Source organism: Danio rerio, chromosome 22, assembly GCF_052040795.2.
Source record: "Danio rerio strain M-AB ecotype USA chromosome 22, GRCz13ab, whole genome shotgun sequence".
NCBI lineage: Eukaryota > Metazoa > Chordata > Actinopteri > Cypriniformes > Danionidae > Danio > Danio rerio.
The window spans coordinates 8,074,916-8,099,720 of record NC_141042.1 but is presented as its reverse complement, the minus strand read 5'-3'; the positions used below and the strand labels follow the sequence as shown (position 1 = coordinate 8,099,720).

Sequence of the window (24,805 nt, the reverse complement as noted above, 5' to 3'; positions counted from 1 at the left end):
TACAATACAAACTGTTGCACTCATTGTAAAGTTTTATTGCTGTGAGTTGAGAACATTAGTAATAGAGTAGAAACAATTTTGCTTAATCCTCCTTTACATTCATCCAGTTGCTAAGACTAGGAGTATCCCGCAAGTGCACAGAGACTCCCAAATGCCCGCAAATGAATGATAATTTCTTGCAAACCGGTCGTTAAATACATTGCACACCCCTCTCGCCCCTACTCAGGTACGTCGCTCACTCCACCCTTGACACCCCTCAACAGGCCTGACACAGACACACACACAGACACACACACAACGCGCTGCAGACGTTTTGGTCCCAGCAGCCTTCCATACTGGAGCGACTCTCCTCAGATTCAACACGCATGATCACATTCATCAAATTTGCTTAAACTAAGCGTCCTAAAGTATTACTGTATTTCACAAGGATTCTGACACAACAACGCAAAGCATACACTTTCGTTGTGTTTAATGAGGAAACACGCTAAACTTGGAGGGCTCATGCTGAAAGGCAGAGTAATGCTCTGTCTTTGACAGCTCGCGACTTCACCAGAGACGTACTGAGTACATTCACATAAGACACCAATACTCCGATATTAATATGATTAAGATAAAACTCTTATTAAAATTCTACCATGTAGCCTTAAAAGGAACCTTACCTTAAAGTAACACTGAGTCACGAGATGCGGGGGATTTTCTTTCTGTTCGCCATGCGGTATCAACTTACAACAAAAGTCGAAAGTTAAAAATGAATCACCCGAAATTGCATGAAACTTTGGAGAGCCTGGTGATGCAACTAATTTTTTTATACTGAAACTTGCCTTCAAAAAGTGCTTCCTAGGTCTTATCCACATTTATTGCATGTTGAACACACATCCATCACAAGGAAGTAAAAAAAAAACCTGCAACTGCTTTAATTGCGTTAATTTTTTTTTTTTTACACGTTAATTATTTAAAATTAATCGCATGCGTCAACGCGTTAATTTTGTCAGTGCTAATATATATATATATATATATATATATATATATATATTATTATTATATATATATATTGCTAAATTTTGGTTTAAAACAATTTATTGCTTACTATAAATTACTACAGTATTAAATGTGGGAAATCATTAATTCAAAGGCCAGCAAACGAGTATCTGCCATATCATTGTCAGATAAAAATGACTGATCAGCTATAATGACTGATTAAAAACTGTTCAAAATGGCGATTGGAAACAGTGCTCCCCATTCGCCCGTCTCAATTGCAATATTTGTGAAATAAAGTAAACACTATTGTTTGCTGTGTACAGTATTTACTAACCATATCAAAATATATCGATGAAGATGTTTATAAAGACATTAATAACATTAACATCCGTCGTAACCATATATGGTTTGCCTATTGTGTGTGCCAGATTGTGTGTGCCTAAGGGCTGATTTAAGGCTGATTTATACTTCTAGTATATATATATATATATATATATATATATATATATATATATATATATATATATATATATATATATATATATATATATATATATTCATTCCTATTGCTAAATTTTGGTTTAAAACAATTTATTGCTTACTATAAATTTATTTATTTGCTTACTATCTGATTTATACTTCTAGCGCAAGCTCTGTGATTGGTCGGCTTGGTATCGCTGACGAGTCTGAGCGGGACCGAGAGCCGCGTGAACGGTGCGAGCCTGATGGAGCGATTGTTTACAAGTGTGGAATCCCGTGAAGGAGCTCCAGATGGAAAGTTTTGTTTTGTGTTTACCTCATAATTAAAGTTGTTGCACGTCCGCCAGTTCCTGCCTCAAAATGAGCGAGTTTGAGCCACTTGTACAATCAGGAAGCGTTCAGGAAAACAAAACAGCAGCGAAGAAGCTCGACACAGAGGAAGATTTACACCTCATTGCCGACTAGCGTTTCGAAAGTATTAATGCAGACCAACAGAGACAGCGCGCAGAAGTATAAATGCACAGCTACGCCCGTTGCATGCGCCGTGGGTTACACCGGTCACTTGACGCAGAAGTATAAACCAGGCTTTATACTTCTGCGTCAAATGCCGGATTATGCTACGGCACTGATGCATAGCCCTTCGCCGTGGCCGTCAGCGTCACTGACGTGCACCTTTCAAAAAATGTATCTACACATCGCAACCGCGTAGCGCAAGCTCTGTGATTGGTCGGCTTGGTAGCGCTGACGAGTCTGGGCGGAGAGGACTCGATCACGGAGTGGGCAGAGGGAGGACGCCATTTTCTGAAGGTCATTTGTTTTGCAAGTTGGAGGGAAATTTTAATTGGGTAAAAACATTTATTGAAAAAGACTGGCGGTTGTGCACAACAGGTCTGTGAATGGATCAGAGGAAGGTAGGTGAGGTGATATGAATAATAATGATGATTGGTTTGATAGTAGTGGAAAGGGAAGGTGGGGAAATGTAAGGATGAGTGATAAAAACAATAAACAAGTAAGAAGTGAAGATGGAGAAGAGTCTGAAAAAGATGATGAAAGAATGGACTCTTTTCAGAAAGAAATAGAGAAGTGTGAAGTAGTGATAAGGTTTAATGAAACAAACCAAGAAATAATAAAGAAAGCAAACCCATTTGGGTTAACAACTAGCCTGGCAAATAAAATAGGACAGATAGAGTACGCAAAGATCCTTAAGGATGGTAACCTACTAATAAGATGTGCTGACGCTGGGCAAATGGAAAAAGCCCTGAAAATTAAGGATGTGGTCAAATGTAAGGTGGAGAATACAGCTAGGGTGGGAATGGGAAGGAAACGTGTAGCTAAAGGGGTGATCACAGGAGTATCATTAAGTGTAACAGAAGAAGAAATGAAAAAGAATATAAAAGGAGCAAAAGTAGTGAATGTTACAAGAATGAAAACAACAAGAGATGGAGAAGCTAAAGACAGTAAAACCGTGCTATTAGAGTTTGATGAAGTGGTAGTGCCAAAGAAAGTATTTCTTGGATTTGTGAGTTACCCAGTGAGATTGTATGTACCAAAACCATTGAGGTGCTATAACTGCCAAAGGTTTGGCCACACAGCAAAAATCTGTAATAGGCAAAGAAGGTGTGCAAGGTGTGGAGGGGATCATGATTATGAAAACTGTGGAGCAGGGGTTCAACCAAAATGTTGCAATTGCGGAGGTGCTCACAATGTGGCATTCAGTGGTTGTGAAGTCATGCAGAGGGAGACAAATATACAAAAGATAAGAGTGGAGAAAAAAATCACATACGCTGAAGCGGTTAAAGTGTCAGGAGAAAAGAAAAACAAAGAAAATGAAGTGGTTATGGATTCTCAACAGCAAGACAATTCAGAGAAAATCTCCGTTAAAAAAATAGAACTAGTAACGTTTATAGCAGGTGTGATAAATAGTACAGCAGAAGTCAAATCAAAAAATGAGAAAATACAGCTGATAGTAAAAGCTGCTGTCAACCATCTTGGACTAGTAGGACTGACATGGGAAGAGGTAAGGGAAATCCTTACAAATCAGTCGAATCAGGAAGCAACATGTATAGGGTAGTAATATTAATGGTTATAATCTTACAATGGAATGCTAGGAGCATTTTAGCTAATGGACATAAATTTAAACAATTTATAAATGAGTTAAATGAGGAACCAGATGCAGGGCTCGAAATTGCGACCATTTTGGTCGCATATGCGCCTGAAATTTTATCTATGCGACCTTAAAATATATTTGGAAGCATTTCTGCGAGTGCTTAAAATTGTTATGTGCGACCAGTTTTTACTGTAAAATGTTCACCACATGCGCGGTTTCGGGAGAAATTCACGCAGAATGCATCTCTAAGCTCTTTGTTTGCGCTTGCAACGCGAAACGCAGTGCTCGGGAATGGTTTAAAACAGTTGTCATGTCAACTTGCTGCAGTAAACAAATCCAAGTCCGTTATGCATGCCCCGCCTTCACGCTCTTCTTATTGGCCCACTGCTCTAGCACTGAACGCGAATGATTGGTTAATATCAGCTGTCAATCACTCAGTCAGCGCTTCTGGCTTGGGATGACAGAGAGAGAGCTGCTACCGCGAAAAATTGTAAAGCGCTGAAGAGGAGAATGAAGATAACACTGACAGATTTTGTTTTAGAAACCATGACATCTAGAGTTATGAATACTGAAACATCTTAGTAATGATCATGTGCTAAATGTTAATCCACTATCTACAATTTTCCAAGAATAGAAGACTTCCATTGGCTTCAAGTCCGCTATAAAAAGTCTGTGGGATGGAGTTTTCAGGTAACTGTTTGCCACATCTAGCACGAGAGCTTCTGTTTAATCCTTCATATAATCGCCAGATGCTGTCCGCCATGCAAGGGACAGCTATATGTCAAATTGAACACCACGTACACCATCGCGAACGGGCTTGCATTGAGTAAACTAATATCGCTACTCATAAAAATAAACCGGCATTGCTATTAACATGTATGCATATAATAAGCTACAACATGTGTCAAAAGCATTAGTGCTATATCAGACAGCACTTGTGAGAACAGCACAGTTATACCGTTAACAGATTCATTTAAGTGCGTGCAGGGCAGGTGAGCGCTCCGTGTATGCTTTGGTCACTCAGTTATGTTATAAAAATCTATTTTCTTGTAATAACGGGATTTCGTTGAGACATATTTTCCTCACGCTTGCATTTATATATATATATATATATATATATATATATATATATATATATATATATATATATATATATATATATATATATATATATATATATAATTTTTTTTTGCTGGTTAGTTTGATTAGTGTTGATTTCAAATACAATAAATATGTTTGTATAAAACTTTTAGTAATGGTGCTCATAATTGGTGGGTGCGGCTAAATTTTGGCTGATGCGCCTAAATGTTTAAAGTTAGGAGCACCGGTGCTACCAAGCAAAAAGGTTAATTTCGAGCCCTGAGATGTGATGTGTATACAAGAAACATGGCTAAAACCAAATTTATATTATGTAGTACATGGATATTCAATAGTCAGAAGAGACAGAAAAAGTGAGGGAGGTGGAGGAGGATGTGCAGTTTTCACTAAGAATGGGATTCAGTAAAGAGTAGTGGGAATAGGTGAGGAGCAGGAGTACATAGTAGTGGAGGTATGGGAAAGATGTGGGGTAATTAGAATCATTAATTGTTATAATCCATGTAAGAAGTTGGATATAGAAAAGTTAATAAATATTGAGGGACAGGATAGTCATAAAGTAATATGGTGTGCTGATTTTAATGCCCACAGTTCAATGTGGGGTAGGACACGTACAGATACTAACGGTAAAATAATAGAAGAACTGATAGATGAAAGAGAGTTGGTGTGTTTGAATGATGGTAGAGGAACTAGAATAAATGTAGCAACAGGAATTGAATCTGTCTTAGATTTAACATTAGTATCTAGTTCTTTGGCGGGAAGTTGTAAATGGGAGGTGTGGACAGAATCTACAGTAGGAAGTGATCACTACCCAATCATAAGTTCAGTAGGTGAGAGATCGGAAGTGGGGCTAGAGTATAGAATCCCTAAATGGAATTTTAATAAAGCTGACTGGGAAATGTTTACAAAAATCAGTTGTGAGTTAATGATAAAGATCGAAGATCATGAAGATATAAATATAGTAAACAATCAAGTTACAACAGCAATTATTAGGGCAGCAGAGGAAGCTATCTCAAAAAAGGAAACCAAAAGAAAACGGAAAACTGTGCCATGGTGGAAAGAGGAATGTTGGAATGCAATAAGAGAAAGAAACAAAGCTTTTAGATTATTAAAAAGAACACATAATATGCAACACCTCATTCAGTATAAAAAAAAACTCAAGCAGTAGTCAGAAGAACAGTACGTCAAGCAAAGAGAACAAGTTGGAGGGAGTTTTGTGAGGACATAGGAAGAACTACACCAATAGAAGTATGGGGAATGATAAAAAGGATGGGAGGAGACAGAAGGCAGTGGGAATACCCAGTAATAGTAAATGAAGGAAAAATAGCAACATCAAATAAGGAGAAAGCAGAGATTATAGCAGAAGCATTTGTTAAGGTACATAGTTCAGAAAATTTATCAGAAGAAGGGAGGAGGAGGAGAACAGTAACAAAGAATCAGCATTTTCATAAGATTAACAGGAAGGAAGAAACAGGAAATGAATTAGATGATCCGTTTACTTTGGCAGAGATGGTGAGAGCAATTAATAAAGCAAAACCTACATCCCCAGGAAAAGATCAAATATGTTATTTAATGATTAAGAAGTTGGAAGAAAGTTCAATGTTGAAGCTCTTGGAGATGTATAATAAGATATGGAAGGAGGGAAAGCTACCCAAAATCTGGAAAGAGGCAATAGTAATTCCGATAAGGAAACCCGGTAAAGATCCAACAAAACCAACAAGTTATAGACCAATAGCACTTACATCAAATCTTTGTAAAATCATGGAGAGAATTGTCGTGTTCTGTTTCTTGTCTTTCAATCAGCAATCGAGTCAGTGGGTCTTGATTTCAAAAGATGGATTTATTGCCAGACAATAAAAACGAGAGGCTAACAGACAAACAAATGTCTCTCCATGAACCTCTGCCTCTCTGTGTCCCTGTCTTGCTTTTATATATGTAGTGTTGCAGACTTTTGCCACAGATATGGTCTTGTGCTGTGAACCTGCTATATTTTTGGCTGTGTGCCTTTTGAACTCAGGTATATTCTTGGCTGTTTGCCCTTTAGGTGCTGGTTTAAAGTTTACATGTACTCAGCTAACTACTAGGCTTGCTCTTACTGTTATACCTTCACTTCACACTTATTTGTACACATATTAATATGATTATACAGAATAACATGTTCATTGCATATGTTAAACAATATGTTTACTTGCACACTTGTACACAATTGGAGATATTTACTGCATATTCACTGCACACTTTAACAAATATATGTTGACTGCACACTATTGGAGAGAAGATCAAATCCTTGACATACAAATATATGTGCACTGCACACTATTGGAGACAAGATTACAATTTCTCCGTCAGAATGATCACAGAAAGGTTGATGCATGACCTGGAAATACGAGGATTATTGGATAAATGTCAAAGTGGATTTAGGAAGGGAAGGAGTACAATTAATTCAGTTATTAGACTAGAAACAGAAATAAGGAAGGCTCAAGTAAATAAAGAGAATGTAATAGCAGTATTTTTTGATATAGCAAAAGCATATGATATGATGTGGAAGGAGGGGCTATTGATTAAACTAAATGAGTTGGGAATTGGAGGGAAGTTATTTAACTGGATAAAAGATTTCCTTTCTTGAAGGAAGATTCAGGTTAGAGTAGGGACGGATGTGTCAAATGTACACAAAGCAGAAAATGGCACGCCTCAAGGGAGTGTGATAATTCCATTACTTTTTATTATAATGATCAATGATGTGTTTGCAAAGGTACCACAAGATATAGGTTGGTCTCTATTTGCGGATGATGGCGCTTTGTGGAAGAGAGGAAAGAATATGGAATATATAATCAAGAGGTTACAGGAAGCAACTAATAGGGTGGTAGAGTGGGGATATGATTGGGGGTTTAAGTTTTCTGTTGAAAAAACTCAGTCGGTTTTCTTCACTAGGAGAAGAATTGCAGAGGAGCTTAAGATACAGATGTATGGAAAAGATGTAGAGAGGGTTGGGAATTTAAAATTTCTTGAAATTAAGTTAGACTCTCATTTAACATTTGTAGACCACATTCATAAAATGGAGGGAAAATGCAAAAAAGTAATCAATGTAATGAGATGTTTGAGAGGAAGGGATTGGGGTGCAAGCACACAATCACTGTATAGAATTTATGTAGCTTTAATAAGGTCAGTTTTAGATTATGGTAGTGTAGTATATGGTTCAGCAGCCAAGTCAAACTTGAATAAATTAGAAGTAAATTAGGCGCAGACACTGAGAATATGTAGTGGAGCTTTTAAGACAACACCAGTGTCAGCTATCCAAGTGGAAATGGGAGAATTGCCACTGGAATTAAGAAGGAAGCAGTTGATGGCTAATTATTGGGTAGGTTTACAAGGGCATACAAATACACATATCACTAAAGCAGTATTACAGGATAGTTGGGAAAATGGGAGAAGTCACAAGGAGAATTTTGGTCGGTGTGGAGCATGGTGGCAAAAGAATTAAGAGTGTTTGATATGAGAACAAGTTCTACTGTCATTTATCCAGAAATTGCTCCATGGAGGCTAGTTAGGCCAGAGGTAGACTGGTCTATTTTAGAGAAAAAGAATGAGGCAAGAGAAAGCATAAATCTGGAAAAAAAAGTTTAATCAAAGGGTCGAAGAAAAATACAAAGAGTACACACAGATTTTTACAGACGGAGCAAAGAACCCAGAAACTGGAATGTCTGGATTGGGGGTTATTATACCAGCAAAAGAAATTGAAATAAATAGAAGGACATCTGATAATGTGGGGGTGTACACAGTGGAGATGCTAGCCATGCTAGTAGCATTAAGATGGGTACAATTGACAGGGCAGGACAAAAATTTTGGTATGTTCAGACTCAGCATCAGCTCTTGAAAGTTTAAGATCATTTTCTTCAAGTAGACAAGATATCTTGTATGAAGTACTCCAGTGTTTAACTAAAATAACAAGTCAGGGAAAGGAGGTAAGATTTATATGGGTTCCAGGTCATGTAGGGATAAAGGGAAATGAAATGGCTGATAAATTAGCAAAAAGGGCATTAACAAAAGAAAATGTAGAAATGCAAATAAGGGTTAGTAAAGCAGAAGTGAAAAGTCTAATATGGGTAAGAATAAATCAAAAGTGGCAAGAGAAGTGGGACAGAGAAAAGAAAGGAAGGCATTTGTATGCAATTCAAAAGGCTGTTAAACACAAAAGAGTCAGTAGAGGTAATAGGCGAGAAGAAATAGTGATAAGATTAAGACTGGGTCATTGTTTATTAAATAAAACACTTAAATTGATACGAAAACATGAAACTGGATTATGTGAGGGATGTAGTGAAGAAGAGTCAGTTGAACATGTGATACTAAAATGCAAAAGGCATGAAAAGCAGAGGGAGGAAATGAGAAAAGATCTAAGGCAAATAGGGATTCAGGAAATAACATTAAAAGGTTTACTAAATACAAAGGACAGGATTCAGACCAGAATACTTATAAAGTGTCTGAGAGAAACAGGTGTTTATGATAGGATATAAAATAAATCATTTAAATAATAAGGTGAAGGGAATATAGTTAAATATAACCAAGTAGTGGAAGTAAAAGTAGGGGTAAGAGCAATGTGGTGGTTATTATTATTATTATGGTATTAGTGTAAATAGTAGTATGAGAGTATTATGGTTATTATTGTAACATAGGAGTAGGGGAGAGGTGTGTATGTAAGTATGTATGTGTGTGTATGAGAAGGGGTGGGAAAGAGGGAAGTGGGGGAATGATTAGTCTGTAAACCTAACCTCTGGTCCACACTCCGGAGCTGAAGGTGGCGGTAATGCATCAAAACGCTGGATGCCAACCGCCGTAAAATTATAAGAAGAAAAAGCAGGAGAAGGAAGGAAGGAGGAGAAGGAAAAAGAAACACCAAGAAGACTGAAATTCACAGCAATATGGAGTATGTTTTAAGAACAGTTATGTTTGGATTAGTTATATGCGGTAAGTAAAGCTTTCATTGCACTTTCGGTTTCACTTCACTGTGGATGAGTAACGTTAGCGCAGGTTCTGACGTGACGTGACTGTGAAAATAAAGTGATTTTAGTTCTTGTAACCAGGGGCGCCCCCAAGGGGTGGCCAGGGGTGGCCACGGCCACCCCTCAGTAAACTCTGGCCACCCCTTTGGCCACCCCAATATAATTTTGCTGTTGACATTATTGATTTAAATGAACTTATAAATTCCCAATATTTAAATAAATAAATAAAATGCAGTCACTAAATTATTGTTGGTGTTACTGACGTAGCTCTCCCCCTCTGGTTCAATGCTGGTGAAAGCAAACTGACGCATGCGCGGAGAAAACCATTCCCGCGCGCCTCACGCACTCCTGTGTGAATCCCGGTTGGTTGTTTGCGTTTGCATGCCCGCCGACAAAATAGGCACCGCTCATGCGCCGTGAAACCGGAGTAACAGCCTTTTGCGCAGAGGTGTCGGCACGCAGCGAGTTTTGAAAGTCGACTAAAGTTTATACAAAATGATGATGATGATGATGTTACTTTCACCAAGCATGCCTTTAAAGCAGAAAGGAGGGATAATGAGTCAGGGAGGTAAGACTTCATAACATGATTTCTCAGCCATGATCTGGTCTAAGACCACAGATATTCTATAATACATTTTTTGTATTCTTTAGAATTGTCATAATTAATTTTCATGCAAAAGGTTTCTTAAGTGATCTTGGCATATCACTCCAGTTGTTGTTTTCCAAAAATATTTAGGATTGATTTCTGTTATTTATTTAGAATAATAATTGTATATTAATATTAATTGTATTTATTTAGAATAAATATAAATAAATTGTTATATTTATTAAATAACAAATCTAACCATTCAAGAGAGGTGGGGGTGTATAGGGTGGTTCGCCCAGGGTGTCATTTTAACTAGAACCACCACTACCCTCTCTGATCGTCGTTGACAGCACACACACACCTTCAATAGACAGCAATGGCTATTTAATATTTACCTTAAGCTACAGTATATCAATAGAAGAAGCTGCATTAAATGGCTCAAAAAGCAATATGAATAAATAATATTATTAGGTATAGTGAGTGTATATATAGTAATGCCTTTTGTTCAGCTCGTTCATTTGTTTGGGTAATTAATAAACCCATTATTCTTTCATTCATTTTCTTTTCGGCTTAGTCCCTTTATTTATCCAGGGTCACCACAGCAGAATGAACCGCCAACTTATCTAGCACATTTTTACACAGTGGATGCCCTTCCAGCTGCAACCCATCACTGGGAATAATAAACACATTGATCTTAATTAATTTTAGACATGGCATATACCGTATGATGTACAATAAAAGCACGTAAAAAAGAAGTTATTTATACAGTATATGAAAAGTGTTTTTAAACTAAACATAGATTTTTTTTGGTTTGACCATGTACTTGCTGAATTAATTTAAGGAATAAATTGCAATATTTCAAGAAGAATTAATTAAATGAATAAAAACTACATTAGTTCATTTACCAGAAACAAAAATATATCATTACACTGAATTCATTATTTTTTGTGTGCCACCCCAAGATTTGGTGCGGCCTCTTCTGGCCACCCCTAAGAAAATTTTCTGGGGGCGCCACTGCTTGTAACAGCAAAAGTTCCTTGAATCCAACTGTAAAGTTAGCAACAGATTTGCAGATTCGCATTTACCTTATCAAAAACTCATGAACGAAACATTGTTTTTGCACAAATAGCACTCAACTTTATTTGTTTGGGATTTCAATTTATCCAACAAGCTAAAGCATTTGAAGTTAACTGACCAATCAATGTCAGTGTCACGGTAGCAATAACTAAGTTACTATTTTATAACTACATACAAAGATAACAGATATAACAATACAACTGTCACACTTTACAGTGAAGTTTTATTGGTTATTGGTTTATATAAAATTATGAACAATATTGGTCCATCATAAATTATTCATAGTTCAGCATTCATAGTGCATTGTTAAAACCCAAATCGTGCTTGTTTACATTAGTTAAGGCACAGTGAGTTAACATGGTTAATTAACTTTATTACTATTTACTAACGTCAGCAAAGATGAATAAATGCTGTAATAAACGTATTGTTCATTGTTTGTTCATATTAGTAAATACATTAACTAATACATGCAACCTTACAGTGAAGTGTTACCCATACAGCAATAAGTTTGTATATATTAAAAGATGTAAACTTTGAGCCTTATCGTTACATATAAAATAAACTATGACTTATTTATAAAAGAATAATAAAATAAAAATTATATATATATATATATATATATATATATATATATATATATATATATATATATATATATATATATATATATATATATATATAACGTTTTAAATACAATAAATTTGTAGGAAAGATCAACCCTGAAGACTGGAGAAATGATACTGAAATTAATTTTTAATTATAATATTAGTAGCAAAAGATTCAAAGTAAATCGGCACACTGCCACTTTAGCTCTCAAAAAATTTTTTTACAACCCATCTCTGGGAAAAGTATACAACAATATAGAATGCAAATACACTTACAAAAAGGATTTTAAATCAAAATCCAAATTCAAACCTCTCGGGGATAAAGTGTTTAGTGTGTAAATGTAAAACGATTCCCTCTGTAATAAAGGTCAGTCAACATCGCCACTCCTTCTTGGCACCTTCACTTGTTTAATGCCAATATATCGCAACGTCGCAAGGTTATGTTTCAATGCATTAAAATGAACGGCGATAGGATTTCGTTGATCATTTAATCGTATATTACTTCTGTGTTCAGCAATTCGTGTTTTTAAACACCGTCTTGTTTTACCTATATAGGCTAAACCACAAGGACATTTAATCATATAGATCACATTTTTTGTGTTACATGAAATCACACCTTTAATCTTTAATTGCTTACCTGAATGTGGTTGACTAAAAAACTGACATTTGGTTGTAAAATTACACTGACCACATCTATAGTTACCTTCAGGGACTGAGAAAGGATTATCCGACCGATCGGAACCTTGATCTGCTCTCACTATCATTTGTCGCACATTAGGAGCTCGTTTAAAAACAATTCGTGGAGGATCTTTACAACAGTGTCTCATAACAGGGTCTGAATTTAATATATGCCAATGTCTTCGTACTATATTTGCAAACTCATTACTTAAAGCCGAATATTGAATAATAAAAGAAATCCGTGTGTTAGTAGGTTTTAGTGTTTTTCGAGCCAAGGCTTCTTTTTGATCCATATTTTCGAAACGGGCCGCATCTTCCTTAATCCATTTTGTAGAATAACCTCTATTATCCAATCACACCGGTAATATATATTCTACCTAAAATACATAAAAATTTGGCAAAACCGCTTATCAGTGTCACTTATCTGAAGAGCGCAGCGCGCAAGAGCCAATAGCAACCGTTTTTGTTGAGGGTGTGACCAATCAAAGAGGTGTAAGAGAACTAGACAAGGATTAGAAATTGAGCTGGATGTTTATATTTGTTTATATTATTTGCTTAATGCTCGTTTTGTTTAAAGTTACAGTTTTTTTATCTGACTGTTTGTATTAAACGACAAAATTGTATTACAAATAATATATAAATATAAATATATTCATACATTTTAATACAAGAACTGCTGCTTTGAAGAAAATATAAAACTGTGTATGGAAAGCATCGTCAATGCACCGTGATGCACCGAAATATCGAATTGAACCGAATCGATGGCATGATAATCGTAACCGAACCGAACCGTGTGACTAGAAAAGGTTCACAGCTCTAATAGATATAGCCTATTCAAATCAATCAAATAATAGAAAATTTAAATATGTAGCCTACAATAATTACAGCAACAACAACAAATAACAAAATAATAATAATAAGACAGGCCTACTTTGGCGTTGCAATAAAATAGTATTAATTATCTAATAAATGATTTGATTTTAGGTCTACTATTTGAATGCATTCATTTATTGGATCCTTGGACTGAAAAGTTTACAGGGGTTCACTGGTTTGAGAATAATCTTATCTTAAAGCCTGCTTCTTTTTATTTATTGTATTGTTTATGTATTGTTTTCCTTATTATATACTGATTCAAATTACTGGGGTGTGGGAGACAGAGTAAGCGCAAGTGCTTCAGAGGCAATTATCGAATATATTCAACGCAAGCCGGCACCCCGGTATTGACTGCATCATCATCACTGTGACATTTTTTCACATATGACTGGATGTGGTGGACTATCATGATTTGGTCTATTGCAGGACACTACTGAATGATGAGCATCAGAGGGGATTTATAAGTGGGTATACTCAAAGCCGCCTGATAAATAAGTACCACACCTGCTTTAACCCGTTCTCACGTGTTGCCTGCGTATGGGCTACCCTCCAATGCACCACTGATCATCATTTTTGATTGCGACTTGTAAAAAGCATTTACGAATTATTGATTTGACTTTACTAATTACCCTAACTTGCCTAATTAACCTAGTTAAGCCTTTAACCCCTTTAGACCTGAATTATGTGCCATATTTCAGAAAAACGTGATGTCATGTGATGTCCATTGTAATGGATGCAGGGTCTGAAGGGGTTAAATATCACTGTAAGCAGTATAAAATTGTCTTGCTTTGAAGCAAGTAGTGAACAAATGCCAAATTCCTCCGTCAGAGATTAAACCTTTTATCAACGCTTACATTTTAAACAAGTGGCAAAAGGAATGGGATGCATTAGAAAACAATAAATTACATGAAATCCAACCTGAAGTTTCACACAGAATTTTAAGACATTTTAAGAATCGATTTGATCAAGTAGTTTTTACCAGATGTCGTATTGGGCATACGAGAATAACACATGGTTTTTTGCTCCAAGGTGAAAACCCTACTCAGTGTTTGTGCTGCAAAACTCCTCTTACTGTAAAACATATTTTACTGGACTGTCCTGCTTTTACTGATTCCAGAAGCACTTTTTATGAAATGAACTCTTTTAAGGACATTTTTGACAAAGTGAAACCAGAAAAGATTTTTGAATTTTTATCATGTATTAACACAAAAAATCTTATTTAATTTGATTTATTTTGTTTGTTGATTTTTAAATTGTATATTTATTGTTGAAAGATTCCTGCCATGAAGATAGCCTTGGTTGCTGACCTGGCACTAAAAAAAATAAATAATAATAATTAAAAAAGAATAAAAAATAAATAAATAAATAAATAAAATTGTCTTGAAAAATATCTAGTAAAATATTAGGAATGAGTTATTAAAACGATTATGATTAGAAATGTGTTGAAAAATCTTCTGTCTATTAAATAGAAATTGGGGGAAAATGCACTGTACATGTGGGCAAAAAATTGAGGAGGGCTAATAATTCTGACCTCAACTGTTTGTCAATTTTTCTGACTTGTGAATGACAGCCCTCTCCTGTAGTCACCTCAAATCTTGTATTGTTTGAAATAACTGAATTCTCAGCACCTAATTTAGACGGAAGAGTGCAGTGATTTGCATAGATTTTAGTTAATTTCTAAGATACATTCATTCAATTTCTTGTCGGCTTAGTCCCTTTATTAATCCGGATCTCCACAGCAGAATGAACCGCCAACTTATCCAGCAAGTTTTTACGCAGCGGATGCCCTTCCAGCCACACCCCATCACTGGGAAACATCCACACACACATACACAAACACACTACGGACAATTTAGCCTACCCAATTCACCTGTACCGCATGTGTTTGGACTGTGGGGGAAACCGGAGCACCCGGAGGAAACCCACGCAAAGGCAGGAAGAACATGCAAACTCCACACAGAAACGCCAACTGAGTCAGTGACCCAGCGACCTTCTTGCTGTGAGGCGACAGCACTACCTACTGCTCCACTGCCTCGCCTCTTCCAAGATACAACATAATGCAAATGAAGTACATGAGTAGAAAAAAAGTTGAAATATTATTAAATACATTTAGAAATTAATAAATAACACTAAACATAACACTGCCGTGACCCCACATGATAGTATCATGTTTTGGTGATATGGCAATATGCGGACGATAAGGCGATCAGAAGATTTTGTACATCACTTAACACTAAATCACACTATTGTCACATTACATCAGTTATTTTTTTTATTAACATAACCAGCAGTGGAGTGTAATATCTGATTAACCATTTCTGTTTGTTCTGCAGGTGTGTTTAGTGCTGATGAAGTTAAAGTGAAGTCAGTGATGGAGGGAGATTCTGTCACCTTAAATCCTGATATTACTCAAATACAAGAAATAAATCAGATAAAGTGGCTGTTTCAAAAAAAGGGATCCAACACTGCTGAAAATATTCGGAATGTGGAGATACTGCAAGGCAGATTGGAGAAAAATGGTCAGACTGGATCTCTGACTATCAACAACATGAGAACCAAACACTCTGGGCTTTACACACTTGAGATTTACCACGATAATGGGATCAATCATGCAAGTTTTACTGTTACAGTAAATGGTGAGTAATTATTAATTTACAGTAAATTAACCTAAAAATCAGTTAATGTTAGTTATATTCAGTCTTGCAGTGTTATTCTCACAAAATCACAATCAGGCAGTGGTTTGATTTCATCATCACTGGTGTCACACGTTCATCTATTCTAGAATAATAACGTGACTGAGACTGAAACTGCTTTTACACAGCAGTACTAGAGAGAAACACACATACACACACAGACAAGATGAGCAGTTATTTTGTTTACTTTCATTCCACCGATTAATTATAATACTTCCAAACTGCCTAATAAATAATTTTTAGTTTTGTAGGTTGAAGAAGTGCAATTAGTCTTTTAAATCTGCAATAATGCAGTGAAAAGTGTTATATGGACAATACATGCACAAATAATAAACCACACGGAATCCCTCTGGAAATTTCCAACAATTTTTTCTATCTCCTTTAAAGCTAGATTTTATCAAATGGTGTTTGCAGATGTCTTATTGGTCACACAAGAGTGACTCGTGCATTTTTACTGAAAAGCTGAAGAACCTACTGTTGACATATACATTTATATAATCTAGTTATATAGCTAGAAAGTTATATTCTTTGGTTTTCAGTTACCTCATTTCATTAAAAACTATAGCAGGCCAAGTGTTGGAGACATTTAACTTATTGTCTTTATGCACTTCCTGATTACGGGCAGGGTCTCGACGACTGTGCCTTGATCTTTGTGAATCCATTCAGTGTTCATTGTTGGCTGGGCAGGTTCTTTAACCTATCTATCTCATTTACATGCTCTGTGTCAACCTATAAACTCTGCCCCCTCCTAATACATGTAATACAGAGGACAAACCTCCTGGACTGGGTTCTCAAATTTCCAACACTACTCAATGTATACTTTGCGATATTCCCCTTTCTATTAAGCAAATTGTGTTGGACTGTCCTGCTTAATCTATGTAGTAAGCAGTTTTATGAAGGAAACTCATTTAAAGTAATACTTATTATAATTTCCCCACAAAATGCTTTAGACTTTTTACATTTGTTAAGGTCAAAATCTTGTTTAATATAACTATTTTGCTGGTTTTATTGTATCTGTTATAGATGCATTGTTTAAATGATTCTGACATGGCATTAAATATTAATATACATAGTTGCGTGTATACATGCACACATAAATAAAAATAAGAAATTTGGCAAAGTGACAGACTGGATATTGTACATGTAAAAATGTAACCTTTTTATTAATCTGCATGTGTCTTATGCCATTAACACAAGTTTAAAATTAACAATAAAGCATCATAGTGTAGTGCAGTTCATATACCAGTACTATTCAGTATGTTTAACCTCTGTGAATGTTTCTCTTGCAGAAGTTCCATCTACTAATGAAGCTCATAAAGCTGAAATGAAGAGCTTGAATATGACAGAGGGAAAACCACTTGTTCTAGAGACTGATGTTACTGAATTTCACGGGGATGAACTGATTGTGTGGAGGTTTGGACATGAAGGAAAACTCCTGGCTAAAGAAGATAAAGAAACCAAGAGTCCACCATATTATAATACTGATGAAAGATACAAAGACAGACTGAAGCTGAATGACCAGACTGGGTCTCTGACCATCAAGAACACGAAAGACACAGATGCTGGATATTATACAGTGAGGATCAGCAGCAACAAACGGACAACATACAAAAAAATTTCTGTTAATTTCACTGGTGAGTAACTCAAGGGTTTTAAAGTCTTGATAGTTTATCAGCCATCTGTAAATAACTGAGGTGACCAGGGTCCATGTTTATCAAGATTCTCAAATTGTCTTTTTTTTATTCTCCTACATTCAAACATGAGTATGAAGACAAGTTATCAAATTTCTTAACTGTGACCTTAGATGCCCATTTTACACAAGTTGGTATAATTCTTTCGGATCATAATGAAAAGTCTATAACTTACTTTGGTTTAATTTATCACTTAGCTTTACACCATGTGCTTAGATCTTTAAAATAGAGCCCTGTGTGTGTGTGTGTGCGTGCGTGCGTGTGTGTGTGCGTGTGTGTGTGTGTGTGTGCGCGTGTGTGCATGTGCGTGTGCGTGTGTGTTTGTGTTTTTTTGTTTTGTTTTTTACAAAATGTTGGCTCTCCTGAATCCATGTCTTTTTCAGTTGATAGTTCAGCCATTAGCATTATAAAACAATAATACAAACATATTGTTCTAAATTAGGTCAAGAACATGACCTAATAAATTTAACAGGACCTGACAGGCAACTGTTTTTTGCAGTATTTTCGTTCACTATTATCCATTAAAGAAAGTCTGTCAAATAAATAAATAGCCACAGTGTTCCAAATTGTTTTATTATTCAGTCATGACAATTGTTCATTGATGGGGTTATCAACATGTACAATATATATTTCAACCCTAGAGGAGTAATAACTAATAAAAGTAATAGTAAATGTGAAGTTGCATTAAAATGAAATGCTCAAAGTGTGCTAAAACACCTTAAATGTGTGCTTTATAGTTGATTTCCACATTTGATACCATATATTATATATTAGACAATACAAATACAAAATATTCACTGATGACCGATATCAGATATTATAATATGTTATAATACATTTACATTTACTTAATTAGTGTGGATAAAATAATTCTTTATAACTTTGGCTTCTCTTTTGTTTTTATTCTGCCATTTTCTGCATATATGTGCTCTTTTCCTGTTGGCATGTTCACACCAGAACCAGTTTGTTGTAGATCAAATTGTTCATATTGGCTTTATCATTACAGTATAAGGTCTTCATTAGGTTGATTAATGCTGATGTTTGTAGTTATCATTTCAGGTTCATGTGTGTCTCTAGCTGCTTTTGCTGGAGCTATTACTGCTCTGCTGTTGGTGTTTGCAGTTGTAGCTGGATTGGGTTTTCTTTATCACCGCCGCAAGATCTCTGAACTACAGGAACATGTGGGTAAGTATTACAGTTGATCAAGCAAGAGAAAGTCTAAAACATTTTTTTTTCACTCTTTCTGTTTTTTGAGAAATGTGTGCTTTTAGCTTTCGCATATTCTCAGCATTATTGGCAATAATTTTACCAGCTCATTATTTACTTTGCTATTTCTGCAAATAAACTAAAATTAGGTTTTCACTGTTATCATGACAACATATTATACTTTTAAAATCTATGAACCAATGCTTTTTTAAATGTATTGGGTAGATAATTTGTGCCATATTTTAAGTAGATATTTTTGAGGAAAACATTTATATGATACATTTATATTCACATTACAATTTACATTCAAATCTTTTACATGTGATGTGCTTTTTGGATTACATATGTGGGAAAAGAAATAAGCAGTCAGTCTGATGTGTTTTTTATTTTATTTTATTTATTTAATTTTTTTTAATGGGTAAAAATATTGTATTTCAAAGGGGGGTGTACTCATTTATGCTGCTGAGCACTATAGTATATACATTAATGTGCATATATAGTATATATACATTTTAGTGTGTGTGTGTGTGTGTGTGTGTGTGTGTGTGTGTGTGTGTGTGTGTGTGTGTGTGTGTGTGTGTGTGTGTGTGTGTGTGTGTGTGTGTGTGTGTATACGATATATATATATACAAGAGATCCAAAGCCAACTCGATTCATTTATTTGACTTTGAGTCAACTATTTCGCTAAAGAATCAATAGTTTTAAACAAGGTTATTTTAATAATGTAGAAAAAAATATGACCAAACAAGGCATAAATATTTACAAAGTGTTAATTCTGATATCAGACCAATGTTAAAACAAAACACGCTACAAGAACAGAGCGTTTAAAAACTAGCATCTCTAGCTGCCTGGATTCGAACCCATTGTTTTTGCGTGCTAGTTAGGAACACTTACCACTTCACTAAATCCCTTCAAAACGTCAAATTTGAAGCTTGGGGTAATAATACAAAAAAAAATAATGTGATTGCTATGCCCACCATTAAATAAACTGCTTTTATTGATTCAACGTAATTAATAATCTAATCTAATAATCTCCTGGAACTTCCGGGAGACTTGAGATGTCTAAATACACACAAATGAATGATATGAAGCCTGTCTAGTTATATTATTTAATGACTAGTTGATTGACAGCCCAAATTTACCCTTGCTTTAGCCAAGCCATTTATGTTAAGATGTCTATTAGATGTCTATTAGACTTCTTTTAAAAACAAAAAAATGCTTGCTGAGCTACTTGTGATTACAAAGCCAGCTTCACTGTCAAAATGAGCATTCAAGTTGCCTTTGATTAATTGTACAGCCCTAGTGCATTGTCTAAAATATAATAAGATTGTCCACTTTTAACAAGAGAAACACCAAAACTAAAGTTGACGTCTACGTGTGATCCAATGAATGAAACCACACCATTTCCAAACAGATTTTTAGTTTTGATGTTTCCATGTTGTGACCACCTGTTATAACATTTCCATTTTTATCCTTTGTTTTTTGTTAATTGGGACAAAATTAAAGACAAGACCATATCAGGGGAAGTTGAAGATTCGATCACGCTAAAGAAACACTATAAAGATTCCTCATTATAGTGGCATTATATTCTCTGGAAATGTTTTGAGTGCTAACATTTTATATTCACTCATTTACACTTGTTTTCACTCTGTTTAAACTACTTTATCACGATTGGTTCATTGCATTTGATTGCTGGCACCTTCTGGACAAATCAAGTAGTGCAAAAACAATTGAAAGTTCATATGAGAGGTGCTTCATTCACATTTTAGTATAATTTGCTCGTCCTCCAGTGCTATGTAGGTTAGAGTGGGATTTTGGGGCACACGTTTAAAAAATAATACCTTTTTGAACACATTTAAATAGTCACTTTTTTTACTAATACATAACATATTTAAGTTTTCTCATGAGAGAGTACACTGTACTGTAGCCATGATAATGAAATCTGACTCAAGCTCACTGTAGCCTTCATGAACCATCATTTACCCAGTAAAAATTAAGTATGGGCTAGTTTGGTCGTCATGAGTAGGAGTCCACTGTATTATATCTTAATTTTGCAGAGGGACGGTCTGATAGGATATATTCTCAATATTATTATACATTCATAATATCCATTTAGGGGTACAGAACTGTGCGCTATAGTTTTATGCAAAACATTCCGGATGAAATATTGCAAAAAGTACATGAATGCTATTGATGTGATAGAATGCTTGACTTTAATCCTTATCTCTTGCACATTAACACTAAATATAGCATACAGCTATGACATGTCTTTTTAATTGTGTTTCTTTGTTTTCTTACAGAGAGAAAAGAAAATGTAGTGGTTGAGATGGAGTTGATGCCCTTAAAAAATTAACAGTCACAGTGTTTAGTGACACTGTCACATCATTACTTACTTCCTGGGCCATATGTACGGAAGTTGATATTTAGCTGCACCATATTGGTGTTTCGTAACATCTAGTTTTTATGAGGTGGGTTATTAGCCCAAATCTCAACCCCCAATCTGGAGAACCAGGGCATATACACATACACTTCAGACAATTAAGCTTACCCAGTTCACCCTACAACACATTTCTTTGGACTGTGGGGGAAACCAGGTATGTGTTTGTCTCTCTCTCCCTCTCTTTTCGTCTCTTTTCCAACTTCTGCTTGAAGTCTCTTGGTCAAGATACAAGCAGTGGTGTGATCGCTCTTTTGCAGTGGTAGGTCCTAAACTCTGGAATACCCTTCCTGCTGAGATTCATAAAATCACTGACCTGCCACTTTTTATAGCCAAGCTTAAGACCCAGTTGTTTAAATCGCCTTTAATGCACAGCACTGAAATTTCTTTATGTTTTAAGTGAAGTTTATATATAAACTAATTTCAAAAGGATCACATGCTTATGATTGCTTGCGGCCAGTCACGCATTATTCAATGTATTCAAGGTGCTATGTAATTAATTTGCTATGTATATTTAATTGTGTTTAACTGTTAGGTGTGTAAATTTTAACTTTTGTTTGTTGTTTACTCATCCGTGTTCTTCCCTGCCTTGTTACTGTATTTCAATTGTGGTTTGTTCGTTTGTAAATTTTGTAAATATTGTACTATGTATATACATAGTGAGAAGCATTAGTTGTTAGATGTCACACTCTTACTTTTGTGTAAATATTTTTTACAGGTTATTTCTTTATAGTTAGGCAGGTAGAAGTAGTAGGAGAAGTGGGCCTAACTCTAGTGTTCATAAAAGTGAGTTTATTTGTTGTCCAGTGTTCTTTTATATTATATTTAACATATTAAACATTTGTTTAATGTGCCCAGTGCCAAGGAATATTAAGGAAATTATTTCATGCTGGAAAAAAAATCTCCCAAACTGGGACACTTCCATCTCCCGTTTTCACCGATAACTTTACACACTTCAGTCTTTAGCTACTGTAAGCTTGACAATGCCTTTCCAAGTGGGGGAAAGTAAATCTTATAAGTAAAGTTTAAAAACTATACACTATAAATGTATACTTTGACTAAACTATGAATTCAGTTATCATAAGTATAAACTAAGTTGAATATACTAGTAGTGTAAAAATAATGAAGCTGAGAGGCTTGTCTATGCCTTCATAACCACAAAGGCAACATTCGCTCTTTAGGGGTTGACCTGCAAATTCTCTTAAAAGTAGGCCCACACAGAATCTGCGCGTACAGAAATACGCAGATTTTAGCCCATCATTGTGACCAAGTATTTACTTGTGTAAATGTGTGTAAATTTATATTTATTCAGTTATTAAATTCATTTCAGTAATATTATTGACTAATATGAAAATATTAATATGATTCGTTTACAATACAGTTTGTAAATTAATATTTTCTGCCTTTTAGTAGATATTATATAATAGACTTGCTTTAATTACCAAATAAGTGGATCTAGATGAATTGGCATTGTAAACATTAAATAAATGTTAAAAAGCAACTATATTTTATTTAATATATTAAGTTTTTAGTCCTGATACTCCCAAAATAATTCTGCAGAAATCCGCAGAAAATCAGGTGGGTCAAATCTTTGCAGATGTTGCAAAAAATGTCCGCAGATTTGGTCTGGCCCTACTTATAAGGGTACAGTATATTCAAAATTCTGCAGCACATGCTCTGACTTATACATCCTCTCTACATCACATCACACCTGTTCTCCAGCAGCTTCATTTGCTACTGGTTAGGTCACATATTGATTTTTAGACTCTGATTTTAATTTATAAAGCATTCTATAGGCTAGCTCTATGATTAGAGCTACTTTCTACACCTGCATGCCATCTTCACTTTGCTTCGAGTCTTACCTTGTTTCATGCTGCAGACTTAACATTATGCTTGGTACACTCAAAAAAATTATTTGTTGGACTTACATAAAAAAAGGGTGTCAAGTGGTTCCACGTAACTGTGTTGAGTAGTTTCTACAAGTAACAATATAGTTGAATAAACTAAAGAAATTCAGGTAAAGTTTACAAAATATTCCTTAGTACCTACAACCCAATTTAGATGTGTCATTATTACATTTTAGTTATATGTATATTTTACTTAGTAATGTTATGTAAAAATTACGAACTTTCAATATGTAAGGTGTGGAAATATACATTTCTATTAACTAATTCCAAATGAACAATAATCTACGTATAACTGAAAAGTTATATTCTCTGGTTTTTAATTATATAATTTCATCAACATCCCAGCTAGGAGGGACATTTAACCTTTTGTCTTTCTGATTACAGGCTAAGCCAAAGTAATGCAAATTGTCAGTTTCACAGCATGGGGTGTCTATTGTTTTCTCTTTTCGATCAAATGGTCAGGCGGTTTCTGTCTCCAGAACATGATGAGATCAATGCCTGAAAGAGTAGTTTACCCTGCCGACCACAACTATTAATTTGCATGCTTTGTTTAGCCAAATCCCCTCCTCCTAAGAACACAATATAGACATGAAATCTTTGTCTTAAATCAGACTTGTGTGAGACTTGTGAGAGACTTGTGAAAGAACTTGCAGACTGCGGACCTCTAGTAGTCTCTTGCAGACACATTGGACATCTTAAAGACGCTGTATGACTGCAGATTAACCAACACGTCTCAATAAAGGAATTCTGCTTGTTTCGAGTCTCCTGGACTGGGTTCTCTCTTCTCTTCTTTTCACTCATTTATTTTTTTTTTACAACAACTTGAACACTTTCTTTTCTTATGTGCTCTACAAGTGTAAAACCTAAATAATCAAACATTTTTAGAAACAAAATGAATGTATTTTTTTGCAAGGTTTTGCAACATACAACTCCTAAAATTAATAAAACAATTTCAATTTCACAGGTCCTTTGAAACAAATACACAAAAACAAAGGATTTACAATAAACATTTACAAGGTCTTTCAAAGTGTAACTGGCTTTAAGAATTTGAAATAACCTTAATTTGAAAAATTAAATACATGGAATGTCAAAATACTGCTAAACTATATTTCTGATCTTTACAAAGAATAGTTAGAGTAACATTCAAACTGGCCTCGATTTTTGTAAACATCCACAAACAGTTGAAATAGCAGTTTGAAGAGGATTTTTTTTAAAAAAAACACTTTGGTCAATAGTGAACATTCTTACAATGTGCTACTTCCTTCAAATATTGTAATAAGAATTTACAAAAGAAAATGTGTAAGGACATTTTATTTCAATACTGTCATGAAATGCAACATTGCTGATATTTTAAAATGTTTAAGCGACTGTTAAAGTATACAACTGGCCTCTTTA

At 35.1% G+C, this 24,805-nt stretch overlaps 1 protein-coding gene across 2 annotated transcripts; it reads left to right on the top strand.

Moving 5' to 3' along the window:
• The first annotated feature begins 9,498 nt into the window (after nucleotides 1-9,498).
• LOC147838380 (uncharacterized) lies at nucleotides 9,499-24,180 on the top strand. Of its 2 annotated transcripts, none has more exons than XM_087303758.1 (5): nucleotides 9,499-9,622; nucleotides 15,810-16,112; nucleotides 17,459-17,803; nucleotides 18,920-19,045; nucleotides 21,367-24,180. In XM_087303758.1, exons 1-5 carry the CDS (start codon nucleotides 9,577-9,579, stop codon nucleotides 21,417-21,419), a joined length of 873 nt encoding a protein of 290 aa, XP_087159884.1. In that variant the 5' UTR covers nucleotides 9,499-9,576; the 3' UTR covers nucleotides 21,420-24,180. The 2 variants fall into 2 exon arrangements, with proteins under 2 accessions (XP_087159884.1, XP_087159883.1); XM_087303757.1 differs by having other exon boundaries at nucleotides 18,908-19,045.
• Nucleotides 24,181-24,805: the final 625 nt, after the last annotated feature.